The sequence below is a fragment of the Phyllobates terribilis genome, unplaced genomic scaffold (genome assembly GCF_046119375.1).
Source record: "Phyllobates terribilis strain yellow unplaced genomic scaffold, ASM4611937v1 Scaffold_7__3_contigs__length_470593459, whole genome shotgun sequence".
NCBI lineage: Eukaryota > Metazoa > Chordata > Amphibia > Anura > Dendrobatidae > Phyllobates > Phyllobates terribilis.
This window is the reverse complement of record NW_027362767.1, coordinates 161,423,739-161,449,619: the sequence shown is the minus strand read 5'-3', so window position 1 is coordinate 161,449,619 and position 25,881 is coordinate 161,423,739. Positions and strand designations below refer to the sequence as shown.

The following is a 25,881-nucleotide window of genomic DNA, read 5'->3' as shown; positions in this document are numbered from 1 at the left end:
TTGTCAGCTTTTGGACACCTTTGAAGGTGTTTTCTATGTGTTTCTATGTGTTTTTGTTTGCCTGCCATTGGTTTTAACGGTGTTCGAAGGTGTTCGACGAACAGTTCGACGAACAGTTCGGCGAACACACGGGTGTTCGACGAACCGAACCGAACTCGAACACTACGGGGGTGGCTCAACACTAATTATAAGAGTTCGGGCATGCAGACGTCTAACATTTAGTATGCACCTTACTGTATAAACTGAAACCTGCCTGTTGCCACCAGATTTTGCTGCAGGTATTTTCAGTCACTTGAAGGTTTTTGATCACTTTCCTCCCTAGGAATCTATTGGAAGCCTCTTCCAAAGTAGGGTGGCCAGTGTTTCTATGTGAACTCTTATTGCAGCTCTATGTCTAGGAACATTCAATGCTGCTGTATCTTTTTCCATGTTTATGCAAGTCAATAATCTAATTTCTTAACTTTTTAGATATTTCTTTTGATAACCTAGCCCATTGCTTATGAAAAATGGGCTAAAATTCTTTAAGAATGTTTCCAGAAACTGGTATGTGCACTGGTACGTTTACAGCAGGTGATAACAGCCAAGTCGGCAGCAGGTCATAACAGCCAGAGGGGTTTTACTAAGTACTAAGAGAGCCTGTTATGCAGAGGAATGAATATTTCTGAGACAGCAGTAGTCAGTAAACTTTACATTTATAGTGAATTTGGAGAAAACAATTGTTCGATTAAATGCTTTTGGTCCTTGGTTTATTGCAAACAGTTGAAAAGGACGATCCTATGGCCTGTGTCCGAGCAATGAAATGCATAAAGTCGTGAATGACAAAAGTAGATAAAAGTTCCTTTAAGAATAAAATAACTTGAAACAGGGCTATTTATAGGTTAATTTTAGACTCATTTTTTACCACTTGACAAGGAGCGGAAGAAGGAGGACTCAGTAGTAACCAGAAGTCTAAATGAAAGACTGAATACTCACCAGAATACATTCTGTCCTCAAGACGCCTGCTGTAAGTCTCCGGGCGAGACTCTGCAACTCCAAAATATGGATTCACTTGTACTGCTCGTTATATTTCACAGTAAGAAATTCTACATAATTTTATTTCTATATTCAGCCGCGCTTATTTATTAACACTATACCAAATAACTTGCTTTTAATTTATTTTATTTATTTTTTAGAGCTTTTGGAAAAATTTGAAACGAGTTTGTGATTAAGATGTGAATACCAACAAACATTTCTATGTAATAACTCCCTTTGTTTTAATAATAAAATATTTCCCCTGTTAATTTTAATTCCGTAATTCTGCTGTTAGAACAACTAAGATAATGACTGTTCGCTATCCTGTATTTCAACCTATTTTTCTTTAAAGCTGCTGCCGTTATAAGCACAAATATTTTTGCAATTGAAACTTTGGAAAAAAATAATTTCAGCAATTAAAATTAGAAAAGAGATTAAAAATATATCATTTTGTGCACTAGACTTAGTTAAAAAGTTTATGGGAGTTGAAAAAAGTTAAATTACTATTTTTGCAATTTGAAATGATTTTATGACCTGTATTTTTGTTAATTTTTGCACAGTTTTAATGTGTCAATAATTAGTTTTAGTCACTGGGTTGTCGGCCGATCAACCAGAAGATGTGGTTTTTGCTGATCCGGGGAACTCTGTAGACCTCACTTGCTTTTCCAATACAACACAAGGAACAAGACTGACAACCTGGTATCGCAGGAGAGAACGTGACCTATGGACTGTTATAAATAATAATTCCCAAAATGTTCCTTCTCGGTCAGAGGAAAATATCAGTCATCTGGTCATAGACAATGTGACATCTCAGGATTCTGGGAGATATTACTGCGCAGGATTTAATGGAAAAACTCAAGTCTTTAATAAGGCGATGACATTAATCACTGCAGGTAAGGCTATATTTTTTAGCTTATTTTTTCACCTTTACATTTTTAATTTCTACAGTAAATGTAAAATATTTTAATTTTGAAATGTTTGACACAGCTTTTTATAGAATTGTTTTCTTAACCATATTAGAGAATACCCCTTGACAAAGCATTAAGCTAAACAGGAGTCAGGGTGTGTAATTACTTGTTTAATATTATTCAAGACTGAACATGTGAACGTGACCTTTATACTAGATCTGGATGTTAAATGTTCAGTCGTAATATTATTTTTATTTTTATGTGTGTATTTAAAGAATTAACGTTGTAGATATAGGATTCAATACTTTAAGGCTGTTATGCAAGAAAACTGGCATAAGCGATTTAAAAAGACACAACATTTTTGGAAAATGCAAAATTGTGCAAAAAATTTACGACTGTTGATGCTTTCACATAAGTTTGAATCAGTTCTGCCGGAATTGGCAATGCTGCCAATGAGCAGGGGCAGGACGAGGCATAAGTCACATTAACCCCTTACCGACATGACGTACTGGTATGTCCTATACCAGTTCCCTGTCTTTTATGCTGGCTCAGGAGCTGAACCCGCATCTCCGTCATTTTTACTATACACAGCAATATTGTGTTATTACTGTATACAGTACAAGCAATCAGTTGAGCACAGGTTCAAGTTTTTAAAAATATGAAAAAAATGTATATAAACATTTGTATCACCTCACCTTTTCCCCAATTAAATTTAAAGAAATAAAGGTACAAATATTTGATATTGCTATGTCCATAAAAGTTCGGACTACCAAAATCTAAAAATAATTATTCCGACCATTAAATGCTGTAACAAATACAGTGGGGAAAAAAGTATTTAGTCCGCCACCAATTGTGCAAGTTCTCCCACTTAAAAAGATGAGAGAGGCCTGTAATTGACATCATAGGTAGACCTCAACTATGAGAGACAAAATGAGAAAGCAAATCCTGAAAATCACATTGTCTGATTTGGAAAGAATTTTTTTTCAAATTTTGGTGGAAAATAAGTATTTGGTCAATTACAAACAAGCAAGATTTCTGTCTCTCACAGACCTGTAACTTCTTCTTTAAGAGGCTCCTCTGTCCTCCACTCATTACCTGTAGTACTGGCACCTGTTTGAACTTATCAGTATAAAGACACCTGTCTGCAACCTCAAGCAGTCACACTCCAAACTCCACTATGGTGAAGACCAAAGAGCTGTCGAAGGACACCAGAAACAAAATTGTAGCCCTGCACCAGGCTGGGAAGACTGAATCTGCAATAGGCAAGCAGCTTGGTGTGAAGAAATCAACTGTGGGAGCAATAATTAGAAAATGGAAGACATACAAGACCACTGATAATCTCCCTCGATCTAGGGTCCACACAAGATCTCACCCCGTGGGTTCAAAATGATCTCAAGAACGGTGAGCAAAAATCCCCAAACCACAAGGGGGGACCTAGTAAATGACTTACAGAGAGCTTGGACCAACGTTACACAGGCTACCATCAGTAACACACTACGCCACCAGGGACTCAGATCCTGCAGTGCCAGACGTGACCCCCTGCTTAAGCCATTACATGTCCGGGCCCATCTGAAGTTTTCTAGAGAGCATTTGGATGATCCAGAAGAGTATTGGGAGAATGTCATATGGTCAGATGAAACCAAAGTAGAACTGTTTGGTAGAAACACAACTTGTCGTGTTTGGAGGTAAAGAATGCTGAGTTGCATCCAAAGAATACCATACCTACTGTGAAGCATGGGGGTGGCAACATCATGCTTTGGGGCTGTTTCTCTGCCAAGCAACCAGGACGACTGATCCATGTACATGAAAGAATGAATGGGGCCATGTATCGTGAGATTTTGAGTGCAAACCTCCTTCCATCAGCAAGAGCATAGAAGAAGCTGGGTCTTTCAGCATGACAATGATCCCAAGCACACTGCCAGGGCAATGAAGGAGTGGCTTCGTAAGAAGCATTTCAAGGTCCTGGAGTGGCCTAGCCAGTCTCCAGATCTAAACCCTATAGAAAACCTTTGGAGGGAGTTGAAAGTCCGTGTTGCCCAGCAATAGCCCCAAAACATCACTGCTCTAGAGGAGATCTGCAATGAGGAATGGGCCAACATACCAGCAACAGTGTGTGCCAACCTTGTGAAGACTTACAGAAAACGTTTGACCTCTGTCATTGCCAACAAAGGATATATAACAAAATATTGAGATGAACTTTTGTAATTGACCAAATAATTATTTTCCACCAAAATTTGAAAAAAAATTCTTTCCAAATCAGACAATGTGATTTTCAGGATTTGTTTTCTCATTTTGTCTCTCATAGTTGAGGTCTACCTATGATGTCAATTACAGGCCTCTCTCATATTTTTAAGTGGGAGAACTTGCACAATTGGTGGCCGACTAAATACTTTTTTCCCCACTGTAAAGGTGTCCCAACAACAGAATATAATTTTTTGGGCCCCTGCAAAAAAACATCCTATTTACTCCAAAATGGTAAAACTAAAAATATTCGCTAAGGCCACAAAAAATGAGCCTTCACATAGCCCCATCAACCAAAAATACGTTATGGGTCTCAAAAAAATGGCGACACAGATAATGTTTATTTTTACTCATTTCCAATTTTTTTTTCACCACTTCATTAAAACAAATGCTATGCGTGTTTGGTATCGATGTAATCATACTGACCTGAGGATTATATTGCCAGGACGTTTTTATCTGATAATAGACTCTGTAAAAATAAAACCCAAGAAATCATTTGCACTTGTTTTTCAATTTTGCCGCACTTGGAATTTTTTCCTGCTTTCCAGCATATCTCATGAAAAAATTTAAGCTATATTTACAGATCAGTAAAAAAGTTATGGCTATCGGATGTCATGCAAGCGCAGTCTAATGTTTTCCACGCACTCATGGTCTTGCAATGCCAAGTGTGATCCAAATATCGGATGAAACTCACGCATGCTGCGGTTTCTTCCCCAGACAAACCCTGTCCAAGGAAAAAAATTGGATATGTGCATGGATCCTTAGACTAACATTGGTCCAAATGCAATTTAATGTTTTGTCGAATCACAACACTTGGACCAACAATATGATCGTCTGCAAAACCCCTAATAAGGATTAATAAGAGTTTGCTCTAATTTGATCTGTGTTATTGGACAAAATAAACCCAAACATGCTACACTTGAAAGAGTAGAAGCATGTTGTTGTCTGTGATAGTGACGGGGAGCACCTACTGTGGTGATGGAAGTTGTGCATGATAGGGATGTGGACAAAAAGAAGGTATTCAGTAGAGATGAGCACATTTATTCAAGTGAAATTCAGACAGAATTCACCAAAATTCTGGCCAGCTGCAGCCACTATTTTGCTGAACTCTAGAGGGCCGGAAAAAGGTTGAAAAAAGAACTAAGACCCACTGCTGCTCGCTGCCTCCATCTGATCCTCCATGGCTCTTCTTCCCGGTCTATTCACTCTATGGCAAGACTTCTGGTCAAAACCAAGATTCAGAGGTCACTTTAAGGTGGAAGGTTGCGTTGCACGGTAGAACATCATGACATCTGGATGTGCATTGCGTCAGTACAGTGCACAGGGACCTCCAAAGCCTGCTCACAACTGAAAGTCCTGGAGGCCAGAGATGTACACTGCTCAAAAAAATAAAGGGAACACTTAGACCACAGAATATAACTTCAAGTAAATCAAACTTCTGTGAAATCAAACTGTCTACTTAGGAAGCAACACTGATTGACAATCAATTTCACATGCTGTTGTGCAAATGGAATAGACAATAGATGGAAATTATTGTCAATTGTCAAGACCCACTCAATAAAGGAGTGGTTCTGCAGGTGGGGACCACAGACCACATCTCAGTACCACTGCTTTCTGGCTAATGTTTTGGTCACTTTTGAATGTTGGTTATGCTTTCACACTCGTGGTAGCATGAGACGGACTCTACGACCCACAGAAGTTGCTCAGGTAGTGCAGCTCATCCAGGATGGCACATCAATGCGAGCTGCGGCAAGAAGGTTTGCTGTGTCTGTCAGCAACAACCCAGCAGCAGGACCGCTACCTCCACCTTTGTGCAAGGAGGAACAGGAGGAACACTGCCAGAGCCCTGCAAAATGACCTCCAGCAGGCCACAAATGTGCATGTGTCTGCACAAACGGTTAGAAACCGACACCATGAGGGTGGTATGATGGCCCGACGTTCACAGATGGGGGTTGTGCTCACAGCCCAACACCGTGCAAGCTCTTGGCATTTGCCACAGAACACCAGGATTGGCAAAGTCGCCACTGGCGCCCTGTGCTCTTCACAGATGAAAGTTGGTTCACACTGAGCACATGTGACAGACGTGACAGAGTCTGGAGATGCCTTGGAGAGTGATCTGCTGCCTGCAACATCCTTCAGCATGACCTGTTTGGCAGTGGGTCAGTAATGGTGTAGGGTGGCATTTCTTTGGAGGGCCGCACAGTCCTCCATGTGCTCGCCAGAGGTAGCCTGACTGCCATTAGGTACAGAGATGAGATCCTCAGACCCTTTGTGAGACCATATGCTGGTGCGGTTGGTCCTGGGTTCCTCCTAATGCAGGACAATGCCAGACCTCATGTGGCTGGAGTGTGTCAGCAGTTCCTGCAAGATGAAGGCCTTGAAGCTATGGACTGGCCCGCCCGTTCCCCAGACCTGAATCCTTTTGAGCATATCTGGGACATCATGTCTCGCTCCATCCACCAACTACACGTTGCACCACAGACTGTCCAGGAGTTGGCAGATGGTTTAGCGCAGGTCTGGGAGGAGATCCCACAGGAGACCATCCGCAACCTCATCAGGAGCATGCCCAGGCATTGTAGGGAGGTCATACAGGCACATGGAAGCCACACACAATACTGAGCCTCATATTGACTTGTTTTAAGGACATTACATCAAAGTTGGATCAGCCTATAGTGTGTTTTTCCACTTTAATTCTGGGGGTGACTCCAAATCCTGGCCTCCATTGGTTAATAAATTTGATTTCCATTGATGATATTTGTGTGATTTTGTTGTCAACACATTCAACTTTGTACAGAGCAAAGTATTCAATGAGAATATTTCATTCATTCAGATCTAGGATGTGTTATTTGAGTGTTCCCTTTATTTTTTGAGCAGTGTATATATTTATATATATATATATATAATATATATATATATATATATATATGCAGTACCGACCAAAAGTTTGGACACACCTTCTCATTTAAAGATTTTTCTGTATTTTCATGATTATGAAAATTGTATATTCACAATGAAGGCATCAAAACTATGAATTAACACATGTGGAATTATATACTTAACAAAAAGATGTGAAACAACTGAAAATATGTCTTAAATTCTAGGTTCTTCAAAGTAGCCACCTTTTGCTTTGATGACTGCTTTGCACAGTCTTGGCATTCTCTTGATGAGCTTCAAGACGTAGTCACCGGAAATGGTCCTCCAACAATCTTAAAGAAGTTCCCAGAGATGCTTAGCACTTGTTGGCCCTTTTGCCTTCACTCTGCGATCCAGCTCACCCCAAACCATCTCGATTGGGTTCAGGTCTGGTGACTGTGGAGGCCAGGTTATCTGGCGTAGCACCCCATCACTTTCCTGCTTGGTCAAATAGCCCTTACACAGCCTGGAGGTGTGTTTGGGGTCATGATCATGTTGAAAAATAAATAATGGTCCAACTAAACGCAAACCGGATGGAATAGCATGCCGCTGCAAGATGCTGTGGTAGCCATGCTGGTTCAGTATGCCTTCAATTTTGAAAAAATCCCCAACAGTGTCACCAGCAAAGCACCCCCACACCATCATACCTCCTCCTCCATGCTTCACGGTGGGAACCAGGCATGTAGAGTCCATCCGTTCACCTTTTCTGCGTCGCACAAAGACTCGGTGGTTGGAACCCAAGATCTCAAATTTGGACTCATCAGGGTAAAGCACAGATTTCCCCTGGTCTAATGTCCATTCCTTGTGTTCTTTAGCCCAAACAAGTTGCTTCTGCTTGTTGCCTGTCCTTAGCATTGGTTTCCTAACAGCTATTTTACCATGAAGGCCTGCTGCACAAAGTCTCCTCTTAACAGTTGTTGAAGAGATGTATCTGCTGCTAGAACTCTGTGTGGCATTGACCTGGTCTCTAATCTGAGCTGCTGTTAACCTGAGATTTCTGAGGCTGGTGACTCGGATAAACTTATCCTCAGAAGCAGAGGTGACTCTTGGTCTTCCTTTCCTGGGGCGGTCCTCATGTGTGCCAGTTTCTTTGTAGTGCTTGATGGTTTTTGCAACTGCACTTGGGGACACTTTCAAAGTTTGCCCAATTTTTCGCACTGACTGACTTTCATTTCTTAAAGTAATGATGGCCACTCGTTTTTCTTTACTTAGCTGCTTTTTTCTTCCATAATACAAATTCTAACAGTCTATTCAGTAGGACTTTCAGATGTGTATCCACCAGAATTCTGCACAACACAACTGATGGTCCAAACCCCATTTATAAGGCAAGAAATCCCATTTATTAAACCTGACAGGGCACACTTGTGAAGTGAAAACCATTTCCGGTGACTACCTCTTCAAGCTCATCAAGAGAATGCCAAGAGTGTGCAAAGCAGTCATCAAAGCAAAAGGTGGCTATTTTGAAGAACCTAGAATGTAAGACATATTTTCAGTTGTTTCACAATTTTTTGTTAAGTATATAATTCCACATGTGTTAATTCATAGTTTTGATGCCTTCAGTGTGAATGTACAATTCTCATACTCATGAAAATACAGAAAAATCTTTAAATGAGAAGAGGTGTGTCCAAACTTTAGGTCTGTACTGTATATATATATATATATATATATATTTATATATATATATATAAAGTATATATATGTGTATATATACTGTATAATCACTACATTGTGATGACCCTGTTAAACAATTTCACAAATCACAAGTTTCTTGGGCTTATGTTTGTACTTTACTGCTTTTACTTGTCTTGTGACTTTACTGATTTCAACGAAGACTTTGATTTTCTCGTATATTATATGTTTCTAGGTATCTCTACCTCCAGTAGTTCCATCCATCTTCTGAAGCCTCACAATGCCACAACTCACCCATTTCTGATCCCGTTGACTTGTGTAGTCCATGCTGCCTCCCCACAAGTCTATGTAATCTGGAATATCTCTGGGACACATATCAGGGGCAGGATGATCTTTTGGGAAAAACCCAATGGGACGTGGACCATTCTCAATTCTATCTCACTTACTGGAGACACGTTGAAAAACGACAAGAAAGTGACCTGTGAAGTTTGGTTTACCTCCACACCCATCAGTGTCCACTGGGAGATATCACAAAGAGGTAAAATATAGTGATGAGCGAACATGCTCGCTACTGCTCTGTGCTCGCTTGAGCATCTCACTGCTCGACATCCTCGGCGCTCGCCGAGTATTTCCGGGGTTGCTCGGCGGGAGCTCGGGTCTCCTCCCTGCATGTTTGGTGCTCTTTACAGAGTCAATGAACATGCAGGGATTGTCTGCCACTCACTGTAATGCTGCAGCCATGTTGGTTGTAGCATTACAGTGATTGGCTGGCCGCACAGCATCATCAGGTCTATTTCAGACCTGGCACCACCATGCTCGTCACAGTCACTCCGGAATCAGACAGTGTAGGGAGAGATGCTGCTGAGCTAGTGAGAGATTTGCTTGTTTCTAGTTAGAGTAGGTGTACTTAACTATATTAGAGACACATATCAATCTCAACAAACAGTCCTCCTGAGGACTAATCCATCTGCAGAGATATCAGGCAGTATATATAGACAGGCAGGCATGGTATATAGCAGACTGCAGTGCATATAGCACAAGAGGCTCCATTCCAGTTTTGTCTATGCTGCTTCTGTTGGATATTTCTAGAAATAGGCCCAGGTCTCAGGGGCCAGGAATACTTTTTTGGATCTTAATTCTCATTTTTTGTTTAAAAAGCAATCCAGAGTATACAGTTTTTCTGCGCCATTTGCTTGTTGGCACTGCAGAATACAGCCAGGTCCTTTCCATATTACAGCGCTAAAAATCCAGCTATTTAAAACTGTGGTTTGTCTGTCACACGGATCACATATAATTTCGCTGAAAATACTGCCATTTCTGGCCTCCATTAAAAATTTGTTTCAGTGTTGTCAGTGAAGCTATTGACACCAGTTTGCTGTTCAAAATAGTTACCTAAAGGCCAGATATTTAAAACTGTGGTTTACGCGTCACACGGATCACATATGCGTTTTCAGAAAACACTGCCATTTCTGACCTCCATTAAAAATTTGCTTCAGTTTGTCAGTGAAGCTATTGACACCAGTTAGCTGTTCAAAATAGTTACCTACAGGCCAGGTATTTAAAACCGTGTTTTCCCCGTCACACGGATCACATATACGTTTTCAGAAAATACTGCCATTTCTGGCCTCCATTAAAAATTTGCTTCAGTGTGTCTGTAAGGTGCCCCAGTGAGATAGTCGTGGGCGAGCTGTAGCCCCTGCTCGCTTTGACACCCTACAGACAATTTGTGTCCTCCTTGTGAAGTGTGGCTGGGTATGTGACATTCTTCACTTACGTCAAACCATCCGAGCGCTGCTGTCTCCAGGCATTTCTCTTCTGGGACCAGGGCAGCAATGCAATCAGAGGGCACGGAGTTCTTAACCATAACTGGGATTTTACTTGGGGGAGAGGAGTATATATAGTATTTACAGTCAGGTACATTGGATAAGGCCCAACTGGTTTTCATCTCCCATACAGGTGCTAGAAATATCTTCAGCCCTGGTGCCCTCTTTAGGTGAAGCATCTCTCTAATTCTATTCTCTGTCCCAAGAGATGTTTCCTCACCAGCGACAATGTGTCTGGATCCTATATCTCCCTCACGACTTAACCTGGAGTCTTAGGCTATGTGCCCATGATGCAGAAATGCTCAGGATTTTTTCCTGAGCATTTCTGCATCTTCCTGGCAGAAAAAAACGCATGCGGATTGTACATGCATTTTCCTGCCAGGGACATGCGGAAATGAAGTGTAATTACTTGCATTTCCGCATGCTGGTTGACAAGCGCTTTCCAAGCGATTAGCATCACTTGGAAAGTGCTTGTGACAACTAGGTCACACTATATAAATCCATGCAAACGGCATGGATTTATATAGTGTGACCCGAGAGAGTGGTTAAAAATAAAAAAATAAACCTAATACTTACCTTCCAATGGAAATTCCGCAGTGTAAACTCTTGAAAAACACATCGTGGGCACACAGCCTTATATTCCTCTGCTACCTGCAGACTAGAAGTGCCCCGGGGTCCTCAATACCTCTGTTGAGTTTCTCCGGCCGGTTAATAGGACTCCTGCGTGAGGAGATAATTACACTGCTTATCCACTGTTTGAGGGTAGGGATCCCCTGTCTACCCTAGCAGCCAATTTCCCCACGCGTTGGAACTCTACACTGCAGATGTTGGGAAGGATTTGTGAGCAGAAGAGGGCAGTTGTTGACTACCAGCATCAACAAGGCCATCGGTAATCAGTTCAGACTCCACACATAAGACCTCAGGAGTGGACATGGATTTCAAACATATGTACTATCCTCCAAAACTTTGAGGACTCCATCAAGATGGTGAGCGGCAATGACGCCATAAGTAGCGTCACCATCCCGCTTCTCTGTCTTCTGAAACGTTCTCTGCTCACAATAAAAGAGGATGCATTGCAGGCGGAGCATGATGAGATGGAGCAAGGAACCATACAGGGTGATTACACACAGCCCAGCGTCATCTCATCCCAACGTGGATTGGGTGACAATGAGGAAGAGGAGGAGGAAGAACAGGAGCTAGTTTCATGCGTTATAGATGGTACCATCTGCACAACTGTCATACCGTCTGTTCAGCATGGATGGCCAGAGGACAGAGAGGAGGAGAGCATGGTCTCTCGTCCTCTTGGTGAGGACACGGAAGTCTTGCCTGTGAGCAGTCTGGCACGCATGGCTGAGTTTATGTTACGCTGCCTTTCCCCATGACCCTCACGTTCTAAAAATTTTGGGTGACAGTCATTACTGGTTGGTGACACTTCTAGACCCATGTTACAAGGAGAACTTTATATCTCTTATTCCTGAGGTGGACAGGTCTACAAAAATGGGGCAATATTAGAAGGCCCTTGCTGCGGAACTATTAAAAAATTCCCATCTGAAAACGCTGGCGGCAGAAGTCACAATTCATTGGACTTCCAAGGACTACAGGCAAGAGAGACACAACTCCCATCCAGCAGAGGCAGGGGAACACTGTCAAAGTTCTGGGAGAATTTTATTAGCCCCTCCCATCGCACAGGCCCTGAGGCACGGGGTACTCTCACAAGTAGTGCAAAGTTTGGGAAGATGCTGAGGGAGTACCGTACTAACATCCTCCGTAATTCCTCTGTGCCTTATAATTATGGGGTATCCAAGCTGGATACGTGGAATGAACCGGCTCTCTACACCTTGGAGTTCCTGGCCTGCCCTGCCGCTAGCGTTTTATCAGAGTGGGTTTTTAGCTTCCGGTGTAATTATAACTGATAAGCGCATCCGCCTGTCAACTGAAAATTCTGACAGGCTGACTCTTATAAAAATGAACAAGGGCTGGATTGGGCCCGACTTCTCAAGACCACCGAATGATAGCAGCGTAAAAAAGTCAAATCCAGTGTCTTTTTTTGGGAGGTGTATTCCCATGCACCTTTTCACACCCACACATGGGTATACGCTTCCTGATTTTGGCTATTTGCTCTTGTCCTCCTCTTTCTCCTCATCCTCATCCTCCACCACCATATCACCAGGGTGACCGTGGTCCGTGATGCAACACCCACATAATTTTTTTAAAGGGTGTCTATGATGCCCGTAAAAAATAATTTTTATACAGTATGTTCATGTATACCCCCCACGGGGAAATGTTTGTCAGCCCATGCACTTATTGCATGGGCATTACAAGTATAGGAGACCCACTCCTTTCTAATAGGTACTTTTTTTTATGAGGCCCTCTACGTCTCGTCGAAGGGGCATCGGAATGCCTCCCAATGTTTTTTTCAGCCCTTGCATTCACTGCATAGGCCAACACTATGGAAGACCCACTTCCTAATAATGGTAACATTTTTTCATGAGGCCCTCTACGTCTCTTCCAAGGGGCATTGGAGTTCCTCTAAATTTTTGGCAGCCGTTGCTTCACTGCATAGGCAAACAGTATGGGAGACCCTCTCCTTTCTAATGGGAATTTGTTATTACTGTGGCCCTGCTCTATGTGTCTTAAAATTGTTAGTGGGGTTTTTCCTAAATTTTGTCAGCCGTTGTACTCACTGCGTACCCTATAACTGTATAGCAGACCCGCTCCTTTGTAATGGAAACATGTCATCATTACTGTGGCCCTGCTCTATGTTTCTTTAAATTCTTAGTGGGGTTTTTCCTAAATTGTGTCAGCCGTTGTACTCACTGTGTACCCTATAACTGTATAGCAGACCCTCTCCTTTCTAATGGGAACATGTCGTTCTCGTTACTGTGGCCCTGCTCTATGTGTCTTTAAATTGTTAGTGGGGTTTTTCCTAAATTTTGTCAGTCATTGGACTCACTGCATACCCTATAACTGTATAGCACACCCACTATTTTGTATTGGAAACATGTCTTTACTATGGCCCTGTTCTATGTGTTTTTAAATTGTTAGTGGGGTTTTTCTCAAATTTTGGCAGCCCTTACAGTTACAGCATGGGCATTACCACTATAGGAGACCCACTCCTTTATAATGGGAACTTTTTTTTTTAATGAGACCCTCCTCTATGTCTCTTCAAAGGGGTATTGGGTTGTGTCCGAATTTTTGGGAGCCCTTCCAGTCACTGCATACGCAATAACAGTCCTGCACCTGCTCCTCCATCTCCGAAATAACCACATCAGTCACAAGCTGACAGCACTGCAGCACTGCCTTGGCCAAGCGGCAACAGGCTGTGCTGAAGATAACATGATTAATGCTTAGGTGACAAACCGCCTAGCGCTGCAGAGTTGTTGAAAGCTATAACACAGCAGCCTGATCTGTGGCTCTCACTGCTGAACATACAGCCAGGCATGGTCGTGTGTGACAATGGGCGGAACCTGGTGATGAAGAAATGACAGCCGGAGTAGAAAAGGGTTCCCTCTGTGCAAGTCCTTTCACCGAGCTAAAGAATATGGCTGTGGTGAAATAGAACTCCCACTGAGAAGCTGTTTCAGATTGAAATACATTGTGTCCACCAGAGGATTTGGGCTCACCATTCTCCCCCGCTCAAGAGCCACATAGCAGCTGCAAAGTTAGCGCTATCATGAACTCTCCTGATGTAGAAGCCAGGGCACACTAGAGGATTCTCTGGTGGGACTGTCCAACCCTGCCGAGAACCACTGATCCAATGTGCTGCCGTTCACTCTCTGATATCTACAGGCTAGAGAAACTTGCACCTACTGCCACTAAATCTTCAGCTCCTTTGTAAGAAACTAATGTATTTGGGCAGCCACTCAGTCTACCAAATAAAATTCCTTGGGGCAGTGCTAATACCATGGCATCATACCATAGTTTACTGCAAATATTCAAGGCTGGTAGGATGCAAGCAGATTCCCACAGTAAAGTACCAGCAGGAATGTTCAGGGACCCCCACTTGTAGAAGGCGGAGACAATACCGGGAGAAATAGTGCCGGCTGGGGACCGAGGTTGTGGACAGCTTCCACCTACACGAGCCTAAAAGGCCACATTTCAAGTGCAAGCAGCTGCCTCGAAATCTGGCAGCTTAGTTTTGCGGCCTGTGGGTGGGTGGGTGGCTGGCTGCATACTTGCGCTTGCATTCCAAGTAACAGAAAACTAAGCGGATGGTGGCCTCTATCATCATCATGGCCTCACCTCGGCACTATGAACTCTCCTGAAGGAGAAGCCAGGGCGCACCGGAGGAGTCTCCGGTTCTCTGGTGGGCCCTTCCAACCCTGCCGAGAAGCAGCACTGGCTAAGAAAAGTGTGTGGGAAGGTTCCCGGACACTCTATAGCTGATTTTTTTAACGTGGATTTGATGTGCTTATGCATATTATTTCTCAAACCGCATTGCAGATCAAGCCATTGCCCAACTTTGTAGTCATGAAATAAAAGGCGCAAAGAAAGATGTTTGTGTGTCGAAGCACCACCGATAAGTGTGAGCTGATGTTGGACGGGCTGCTATTGCTTCTGAAACAAGCTGCATTAGAGGACTTCCTGGGAGAAATGACACCCAGAGTAAATACGGTTTCCCTCTATGCCAATCCTTTCACCGAGCTAAAGAATATGGCTGTGGTGAAATACAACCCTCACTGAGAAGCAATGTTAGACTGAAAAACATTGGGCCCACCAGAGGATTGATTCTGAGGGCCCACGTTTCTCCCCCGCTGAAGAGCCCCATAGCAGCTGCAACGCTTGCGCCTATCATGAACTCTCCTGATGGAAAAGCCAGGGCCCACCCGAGGATTCTATGGTGGGCCCGTCCAACCCTGCTGAGTAGCAGCCCTGGCTAAGAAAAGTGTGTGGTAAGGTTCGCAGACACTCTATGGCTGCTTTTTTAATGTGGACTGGCTCTGTACCATCCCTGGCCACATTCACCTGTCCATTTGTTTGTGGTTAAGCGGTTCTTCCCAGTAAGTGCACTGGGAAGGGCACGGGTGCATGTGGTAGGCGGAGACGATACCGGGAGAAATAGTGGCAGCTGGGGACCGAGTATGGACACCCAGCAGCCGCCGGCATGAGGTTGTGAAAAGCTTCCGCCTCCAGGAGCCTAAAAGGCCACATTTCAAATGCAAGCAGCTTTAGAGGACTTCCTGGGAGAAATGACAGCTGGAGTAGATATTGTTTCCCAAGTCCTTTCACCAAGCTAAAGAATATGGCTATGGTGAAATACAACTCTCAGCAAAAAAAGCTGTGGACTGGCTCCGTACCGTCCCTGGCCACATTCACTTGACCACATGTTTGTGGTTAGGCGGTCCTTCCAGTAAGTCCACTGGGGAGGGCACGGATAATGTTGTGGGATCCGTGCTTGTGGAAGGCGGAGACGATACAGGGAGAAATAGTGGCGGCTGGGGACCGAGTATGGACACCCGGCCACCGCCGGCATGAGGTTCTGAAAAGCTTCCACCTCCTCGAGCCTAAAAGGCCATATTTCAAGTGCAAGCAGCTATCAAAAAATTGGCAGTATAGTATTGCAGCAAGTGGGTGGGTGGGTAGCTGCATACTTGTGCTTGCATTCCAAGGAATGGGGTAGGGACAACTGAACGCTGCACTGTGACAAGGACATGGACGGTGATTGTTGCAGGTCTGCAATGACAAGTGCATGGCGGGAGGCATCTTCACATGCGCCAAGGATCACTTATGATGTGCACACTTTTAGACAGTGACCTGGAAGTCAGAGATACTTCCAGAGGTCTTCTCCCTGCTGTTCCCTTGTCTTTTCAGCACTGTATGCATGTGTCTGATGATGTGTAACACACGACATGGCCAGATAAGGTTGTAAAATGTTAAAATTACATTTCCCGGTGAATGCATTTGTCTTGGTTGAAAGCAATGCAAAAGCGTTAAAAACGCATCAGAAACGCTACGTGTGAACATAGCCAAAGGTGTAGAGGAGTATTTTTGTTTTTGGTTATTTATTTTGCTTTATATACAAGTCATTACCCTGGAAAGGATGTTCCTTAACATATTTCCCAGGAAAATCCATTTTGGTTTTGTTTTTGTATGTTTTATTGTGAGTCCGTAAAAGTGGCGTAATACTCTGACAACGTTGTTGGCAGCAGTAACCTGGGAGTCAGAAATGCTGTTCCCATGTCATTTGAGCACTGTTCCCATTAATTTAGGCAAGTTTTAGGCCCTCTGCAGACCGCCGGGGGGAGCCGCCTGAAAAGTGCTCGAGTTTCCTATAGACTTACATTGGGCTCGTTGCTTGCGTCGAGCAGCTGAGTATTCCAATGTGCTAGACCCGAGCAACGAGCAGCCGAGCATTTTAGTGCTCGCACATCACTAGTAAAATATCATTTTAATTTGGGCTTTTATTGCACCTTAAATAATACCAGAAATAATCACTATACCTTCCTATCTTGTATCAAAATGTTGATCTATGGCTTTGTGCCTTACATTAAAATCTCTATTTTAAAAAAATAAAAAATAAAATAAATCTATGTAAAAAAAATTGTTAAGGACAGAAAGTATGATTTATTCACCCATATTCAGTGCAAATTCTCAGTCCTCTCACTGGACTTTTTTCAAGCTTTTTCTGTTCACTTTAAATTTGTCTGCATATCTAATAATTTCATAAAATCTATCTTTTCATCTAAAATGCCATCCCGAAAATCCATCAGGGGTCGTACCTCATTCGACTGTAGTGTCTATTTCCTTCTCCCATACATTGTAACTAGGCATTGGTTACATTTCCTGGGACGAGCTATCGGCATTGTGGCTTACAGTAAAAGCTCTCTAAGCAAGAGACACAAAGACAAAGAGTCTAGAAAGCAATCTCATGCATGGTCACTTAGTCCTGCCTGACTAACTTGCATGGGAACTTGAGATCACTGGATTACCCGAATTCTCCACCTGATATGGAACTCAAAATAACATTTATTTTTTAGTCTGGCCTGTTAGGCTTTTCCCCTAAAAAAAGATCAGTAGAAATTCCTAAAACTCCGTGTCAAAGCAATTTTAAACAAAGTTATATGAAATATACTTCAGAAAAGCAAAAGAAGACTAGAAGATACACATATGTGTGTGTGTGTATATATATATATATATATATATATATATATATATATATATATATATACAGTACAGACCAAAAGTTTGGACACACCTTCTCATTTAAAGATTTTTCTGTATTTTCATGACTATGAAAATTGTACATTCACACTGAAGGCATCAAAACTATGAATTAACACATGTGGAATTATATACTTAACAGAAAAGTGTGAAACAACTGAAAATATGTCTTATATTCTAGGTTCTTCAAAGTAGCCAACTTTTGCTTTGATGACTGCTTTGCACACTCTTGGCATTCTCTTGATGAGCTTCAAGAGGTAGTCACCGGATATGGCCTTCCAGCAATATTGAAGGTGTTCCCAGAGATGCTTAGCACTTGTTGGCCCTTTTGCCTTCACTCTGCGGTCCAGCTCACCCCAAACCATCTCGATTGGGTTCAGGTCTGGTGACTGTGGAGGCCAGGTCATCTGGCGTAGCACCCTATCACTCTCCTTCTCGGTCAAATAGCCCTTACACAGCCTGGAGGTGTGTTTGGGGTCATTGTCCTGTTGAAAAATAAATGGTGGTCTAACTAAACGCAAACCGGATGGAATAGCATGCCGCTGCAAATGCTGTGGTAGCCATGCTGGTTCAGTATGCCTTCAATTTTGAATAAATCCCCAACAGTGTCACCAGCAAAGCACCCCCACACCATCACACCTCCTCCTCCATGCTTCACGGTGGGAACCAGGCATGTAGAGTCCATCCGTTCACCTTTTCTGCATCGCACAAAGACACGGTGGTTGGAACCAAAGATCTCAAATTTGGACTCATCAGACCAAAGCACTGATTTCCACTGGTCTAATGTCCATTCCTTGTGTTCTTTAGCCCAAACAAGTCTCTTCTGCTTGTTGCCTGTCCTTAGCAGTGGTTTCCTAGCAGCTATTTTACCATGAAGGCCTGCTGCACAAAGTTTCCTCTTAACAGTTGTTGAAGAGATGTGTCTGCTGCTATAACTCTGTGTGGCATTGACCTGGTCTCTAATCTGAGCTGCTGTTAACCTGCGATTTCTGAGGCTGGTGACTCGGATAAACTTATCCTCAGAAGCAGAGGTGACTCTTGGTCTTCCTTTCCTGGGGCAGTCCTCATGTGAGACAGTTTCTTTGTAGTGCTTGATGGTTCTTGCAACTGCACTTGGGGACACTTTCAAAGTTTTCCCAATTTTTCGGACTGACTGACCTTCATTTCTTAAAGTAATGATGGCCACTCGTTTTACTTTACTTAGCTGCTTTTTTCTTGCCATAATACAAATTCAAACAGTCTATTCAGTAGGACTATCAGCTGTGTATCCACCAGACTTCTGCACTACAGAACTGATAGTCCCAACCCTATTTATAAGGCAAGAAATCCCACTTATTAAACCTGATAGGGCACACCTGTGAAGTGAAAACCATTTCCGGTGACTACCTCTTGAAGCCCATCAAGAGAATGCCAAGAGTGTGCAAAGCAGTCATCAAAGCAAAAGGTGGCTACTTTGAAGAACCTAGAATATAAGACATATTTTCAGTTGTTTCACACTTTTTTGTAAAGTATATAATTCCACATGTGTTAATTCATAGTTTTGATGCCTTCAGTGTGAATGTAGAATTTTCATAGTCATGAAAATACAGAAAAATCGTTAAATGAGAAGGTGAGTCCAAACTTTTGGTCTGTACTGTATACATACAGTCATGGCCAAAACCAAAAGTTTAAAAAAATTATTGCAATTACACATGTTTTGTTATCCCCATGTTCACTTGCTTTGTGTGTATTGGAACAACATAACAAAACACAGGAAAAAAAGGCAAATTGGACATATTTTCACACAAAACCCCAAAAATGAGCAGGACAAAATTGTTGGCACCTTTCCAAAATTGTGGGTAAACAACTTTGTTTCAAGCATGTGATGCTCATTTAAACTCACCTGTGGCAAGTAACAGGTGTGGGCAATATGAAAATCACACCTGAAACCAGATAAAAAGGGGAGACGTTGACTCAATCTTTGCATTGTGTGTGCCAAACTAAGCATGGAGAACCGAAAGAAGAGAACTGCCTGAGGACTTAAGAACCAAAATTGTTGAAAAATATCAACAATCTCAAGATTACAAGTCCATCCCCAGAGATCTTGTTGTTCCTTTGTCCACGGTGCGCAGCATAATCAAGAAGTTTAAAACTCATGGCACGGTAGCTAATCTCCCTGGACATGAATGGCAGAGAAAAATTTATGTAAAGTTCAAGGCAGGATAGTCCAGATGTGGATAAGCAGCCCCAAACAAGTTCCAAAGAAATTCAAGCTGTCCTGCTGGCTCAGGTACATCAGTGTTAGTGCAAACTATCCGTCGACTTTAGAAAGAAATGAAACGCTATGGCGGGAGATCCAGGAGGACCCCACTGTTGACACAGAGACATAAAATAGCTAGAGTGCAGTTTGCCAAAATGTATGTGAGTAAGCCAAAATCCTTCTGGGAGAGTGTGTTTGGACAGATGAGACCAAGAATACACACCATTCTACTGTTTACTGAAAATGGAATGAGGCCTACAAAGAAAAAGAACACAATACCTACAGTCAAATATGGTGGAGGCTCAAAGATGTCTTGGGATTGTTTAGCTGCCTCTGACACTAGGTGCCTTGTCTGTGTGCAAGGCATCATGAAATATGAAGATTACTAAAGGATTTTGGGTCACAATGGAGGTCTTCCAGCAGGACAATTACCTCAAACATACTTCAATAAGCACCCAAAAATGGATGTAAACAAAGCGCTGGGGAGTTCTGAAGTAGCCAGCAATGAGTCTGGATCTAAATCCCATTGAACACCTATTGAGAGATCTAAAAATTGCTGTTGGGAAAAGGCGTCTTCAAATACGAGAGACCTGGAGCAGTCTGCAAATGAAGATGGTTATAAGAACCGATATATTGCAGTTATTTATTCCAACCGAATATTAAGTTGAGGGTGCCAACAATTTTGTCCTGCCCATTTTGGGGTTTTTGTGTGAAATTATGTCCAATTTGCCTATTTTTGTCTGTGTTTTTTTGTTTTAAGTGTAATTTTCTGGGAGCAATAGTTCATTTTCTGGAACAGTTTAAAGAATGTCAACACTTTCGGGCATAACTGTATATACGTATATTTATATATATATATATATATATATATATATATATATATATATATTGCATAAGCATTTGATTATTAGAAATGTCTAAAACAATTTTTTTACATCATCATTCTTTTTATCTGTCTAGGAAACACAAATTTGACCACCAGTGTAGCCAATGAGACAAGTGAGTACAAGCATCAGGATTTGACTCTCATTCCTATGATATACTAACTCCAAAAACAAATTATGTACAAAATGCAGAAATCCACACATAAATGGTAATGCATTAATATAAATGTAAATATAATTGTCAAGAGTGATGGCTGATAAAATATTTCCATTTAGAATTAGAGTGCTGCCCCTTTATACATTCTATCTATCTATTTAATATCTATTATCTATCTATCCACACTGTGTTCCAAATTATTATGCAAATTGGATTTACGAGTCATATAGATGTAATTTTTTGTTTTTCATATAAACTAGTGGACGCCTGTGATAATCAGTTTTCCAGGTGAGCCAAGTAAAAGAAAACTAATTAAGAAGGACATTTCACATTATTAAAGCAGCAACAGGTTTCAAGAAATATGGGAAAGAAAAAGGATCTCTCTGCTGTCGGAAAGCGTCACATAGTGCAATTCCTTGGACAATATATGAAAACATTAAATATTTCTCTAAAACTTAAGTGTAATAATCGCATTGTGAAGACATTTGTTGCTGATACAGAGCACAGACGGGTTTGCGCAGATAAAAGCATAATGAGGAAGATTTCTGCTAGACAAATTCATTAGATTAAGAGAGCAGCTGCTAAAATATCATTACAGGGCAGCAAATAGGTATTTGAAGCTAATGGTCCCGCGAACCTCAAGGTGTAGGATCCTCCAGAGGCTTGCAGTTATAAATAGACCTACAATTCGACCACCCATAAACAGCGCTCACAAGAAAAAATGATTCCAGTGTTTACAGATGACCACCGTGCAACCCTGTATGGTCCAGATGGATAGAGTTGTGCATGGTTGGTGGATGGCCACCATGTCCCAACAAGGCTGCAACTTCAGCAAGGAGGTCGCAGAGTCATGTTTTGGGGAGAGAACTGGTAGGCCCCATTAGAGTCCATGAAGATGTGAAAGTGGCCTCATCAAAATGTATAGAGTTTCTGACTAACCGCTTTCTTCCCTGGTACAAAAAGAAGAACTGTGCCATCCGTACTAAAATCATCTTCATGATGACAATGCTCCATCATATGTTGCAAAGAAACCTCTTTGGCTGCTATGGGCATTAAAGGAGAGAAACTCATATGGCCACCACCCTCACCTAACCTCATCCCTATTGAGAACTTTAACAGTATCCTCAAGCAAAAGATCTATGAGATTTGGAGGCTGTTCACTTCAAACCAGCAGCTCTTGGGGGGAATTCTGACATCCTACAAAGAAATTCAAGCAGAAACTCTCCAAAAACTCACAAGTTCAATTGATGCAAGAATTGTCAAGGTGACATCAAAGTAGGGTCCTAGGTCACATAAAACTTGACCTGTTAAGATGTTTTTGATTTAAAAAGCTTTTGATTTCAGTAAATGTGACCTCTTAGTGCCGTAAATTCAACAAATGACCATTTTCAGTTCTTTACAACCAATAAAACTTTTGGAAACTCTGTTGTGCAGAATAATTTGGTGCATTTTGAGGTTTGTCCAATAAAGTGTGAGTTATCCACTAACGGTTGATGAGCTGAACAATGCACTGACTTATTTGCATAAACCATTTAGGAAAATGAGAGAAAAATAGAATTTGCAGAATAATTTTGAACGTGGTGTATCTATCTCTTATCTATCCTTTTAGTGTTGTTTGTGTTGTTTTCATAGTGTCTAAACATATCCTTTTGCTGTTTGCAGATAAGACATGGTTTACATGTTGGATCCCAGTAATAATGACATTAGTGTGTGTAGTAGTCCTGATGTCAGCCATTTTTATTTATCAGAAGCATAAAATACACCTAAAAACAAGGAGAAAGCAAAAGAGAAGTGAGTATTTTCTTGATATCTGATATTATGATGGGATAAATAATATTAAATATGAATTGCCATTTTAGTTGGCATAAAAAAAGAGGCATATCTATTAGACTGCTTGTCAATATAACACTGCCATGCTGGATAATACACAACACTATACAAGTAGTGCAGTGTATTATCTTAGCGATCACTCGTGTACCTAAGTCCCCTTTTGGGACTAATAAGTATTATTAACAAAATATTTACAAATATTTTATCTGTATAAAAACATGTTAAAAAAGTAAGAAAAAAAAAAATCTGAATAAAAATTAGTTTAAATATATTTGATATCACTGCATCCATAACATCCAGTACAATACAACTATATCATTATTTATCCCACATAGTGTTTTCTGGAAAAAAAAATATATATTTATATATATGAAAAATTATACCATGTTTTGTTATTTTGTTATTTCAAACTCAAATAAAATGAAATAAAAAATAATCAAATTGTCTCATGTATCCCATCAATAAGCAATGAAAAAAGAGATATACTGACAAAATTCTTCTCTTCCACCTTCTCTTCCTCTTTCTCCTCCTCTTCCTCTTTTGTTTCCTCTTTCTCCTCCTCTTACTCTTTAGTTTCCTCTTTCTCCTCTTCCATTTCCTCTTTATCCTCCTCTTCCTCTTTTGCTTCTTCTTTCTCCTCCTCTTCCTCTTTTGTTTCCTCTTTCTCCTCCTCTTCCTCTTTTGTTTCATTTCTTCTCCTTTCCCTTTTCCTCCACCTCTTTCTCCTCTTCTTCTTCCTTCTCCTACATCATTTTTTGTTGTGTTCTGTTTTTCTTCCAGATCACACATCACGTGCATCTAGTGAACACGAATCAGTAAGTGAAATACTGTTTTATTAAAAGGGTTTCAAGGGTATATGTACCCTGCAGAAAGGCCAAACTGTTATGAGAGTGTCCTTAGAAGAGTGGCCCAAAATTTGGTTGGCAGCGTCCTTCATTTTCACAGATCGTGAGATACTGTTTCCATGCAACAATAGCAAACAAGCATGAAGGAAATTAACACCAGGATCACTGAAAGGAGATAGCGGCAAACAGCCACCTCCAGTCATCATGTTTTCAGGCACCAAAAGGGGTCAAAATTGAAATCAATGTGCCCCTTACATCCATGTATGTCTCTAAAGGTATTGCCCAGTTTGGAGACTCTTTTAGCAATTTCTCAAAAGACAAATGGAGTGATGAGCTGATATCACTGCTTGGTATCTACTCATTTTCTTTCAATAAAATCCAGTGGTCCTCACTGCTAAAAGTGACTCTCAGGTCTTGGAGGACTGTAACGTTTATCCATTGTAGCATGTAAACTTCAACTAGATCAACAATGTTTGAAATGTTTTTAAAAGCCCCATCTCTTTAGGGTGACCACTGTTTAAATAAGAGGCTAACTAAGATTTTGTCAAGAAATTGAGGCTTAGTCGGAGTTTGTACTCTGCAGTTATATCAGCAGACTCAACCAAATCTAAAATTTTTTTTACGTTTCCAAATTACAAAACTGTTCATCTTTAATGTAGATATGTTCCAGGTCTACAATCCAAGCAATGGTCTTTTTCCTTGTCTATGACTTTTATAACTTTTATACAACTTTTGGGTTGTCATAGGTTTTTACTTTGAAAGAAAAGATTGATGTACCATCTTGTTGTGGTAGACCATTGGTTTGGGTCAAAAGAAGTTATATGCATGGTGATAATATCATGGTACCAAACTTGTTTTTTTTTTTTTAAAGGATGATATAGTTTATACAGAGCTGAAGATCAATTCGCAGATACGAAGGTGAAGAAGAATCCTATTCCCTCCCTCTCAATGAACATATAACAAAATGTGAAATGAAGATTTCTTGAACTATAGTACCTTTATATTAGTTCATATTGTCACATTTTAAACCTACCAAATTTATCTCCAAGATGAGCTCATCAACCTTCCTGGGGAAAAGTGAAGGTCTTCTCACATGGATGACATGATGGTCTGAAGACTCCTTCTAAATTAATAAGCATTTCTTGACCTAATTTTACAGTAGACTTTCTTGGTGATTTATGAAGCTACCAAATGTATCTCCAAGATGTTTTATCATAAGGTCATACTCCTAAATCTAAATGGGGGAACGGATGATCTTCTCACATGGAAAATATAGAGGTCTAAAGACTACATGTGAACTAATCATTTCTTATACTATAATACCTTTGCAGTAGGTCATCTCTGCAATTTTTGAAGCTACCAAAACCATCTCATGAGGAGCCACCACCAATGCTCCATCTTGAACAGTATCTGCATTAACAACTGGCCCATGTAAAAAAAAAATTAAAGAAGTCTAATAAGAATTAACCATTCTCTACTGTGTCTTTTAGATATCCACCTCTATTCATTATTCTTGGTCAGCCTTAAAGGGGATGTCCCAAAACAAATATTTTTCGTCTATCCAGAGAAGAATTTGACCACTCCAATCACTCAAAATATGCTCCCGATAACCACTGTAAAAGAGCAGGGGTTATAGTCAATAATGAGACATATGTGTCACCGAGGTGGCTAGTCTCGATGATGTAGTTCCTGGAGATGAACATTCCAGAAAGAATAGCTTGCTAAGAAGTTTTTAATTGGACCAGATTTTAGGTCCCGGATTTAGGAGCAACTAGAAGAGCTTGGGTGGGAATGATCACTTCTAAAGTAGCAGTCTGAATTTTGCAGCTCCTACAAAAAGCAGCTGAGTTGGTTCAGGTATATCAGAGGCAGTGGAGCTGGAGTGTGAGCTCTAAATGTGAAAAGACCGTGCCCGAAGTCGTTGCAGTGACTAATCTACCCTAATCTACCCTGAAAGTAAGACTGTGTACATTGTACTGTGCCTGCCCTGAAAGGACTGTTTTATTTTGTTATTGGATGTTTTCGTTTGGCTGAAGAAAAGCCTTTTTGTTTAGTTTTAGTGGTTTATGAGATAAAATAAACTAAATACTGTTTTGCACCATAACCAATAGGATGTCGCCTTCTCAACATTGATTGGACAGTGGGAGAATGTTGAGGACACACCCTATTATGTGGGTGTCGCCTTATGGGTGGAGCTTATAATTAGAAATAAAATCCACAAAGGACGAGACGTGCCGCAG

At 41.2% G+C, this 25,881-nt stretch overlaps 1 protein-coding gene across 1 annotated transcript; it reads left to right on the top strand.

Moving 5' to 3' along the window:
* The first annotated feature begins 958 nt into the window (after nt 1-958).
* On the top strand, nt 959-25,602 carry LOC141153008 (Ig heavy chain Mem5-like). The gene is made up of 7 exons (XM_073637680.1): nt 959-1,072; nt 1,593-1,904; nt 8,938-9,240; nt 20,886-20,924; nt 22,629-22,757; nt 23,577-23,611; nt 24,513-25,602. The coding sequence occupies exons 1-7, from the start codon at nt 1,039-1,041 to the stop codon at nt 24,561-24,563; spliced, it is 903 nt and encodes a 300-aa protein (XP_073493781.1). The 5' UTR covers nt 959-1,038; the 3' UTR covers nt 24,564-25,602.
* The last annotated feature ends 279 nt before the right edge of the window (nt 25,603-25,881 follow it).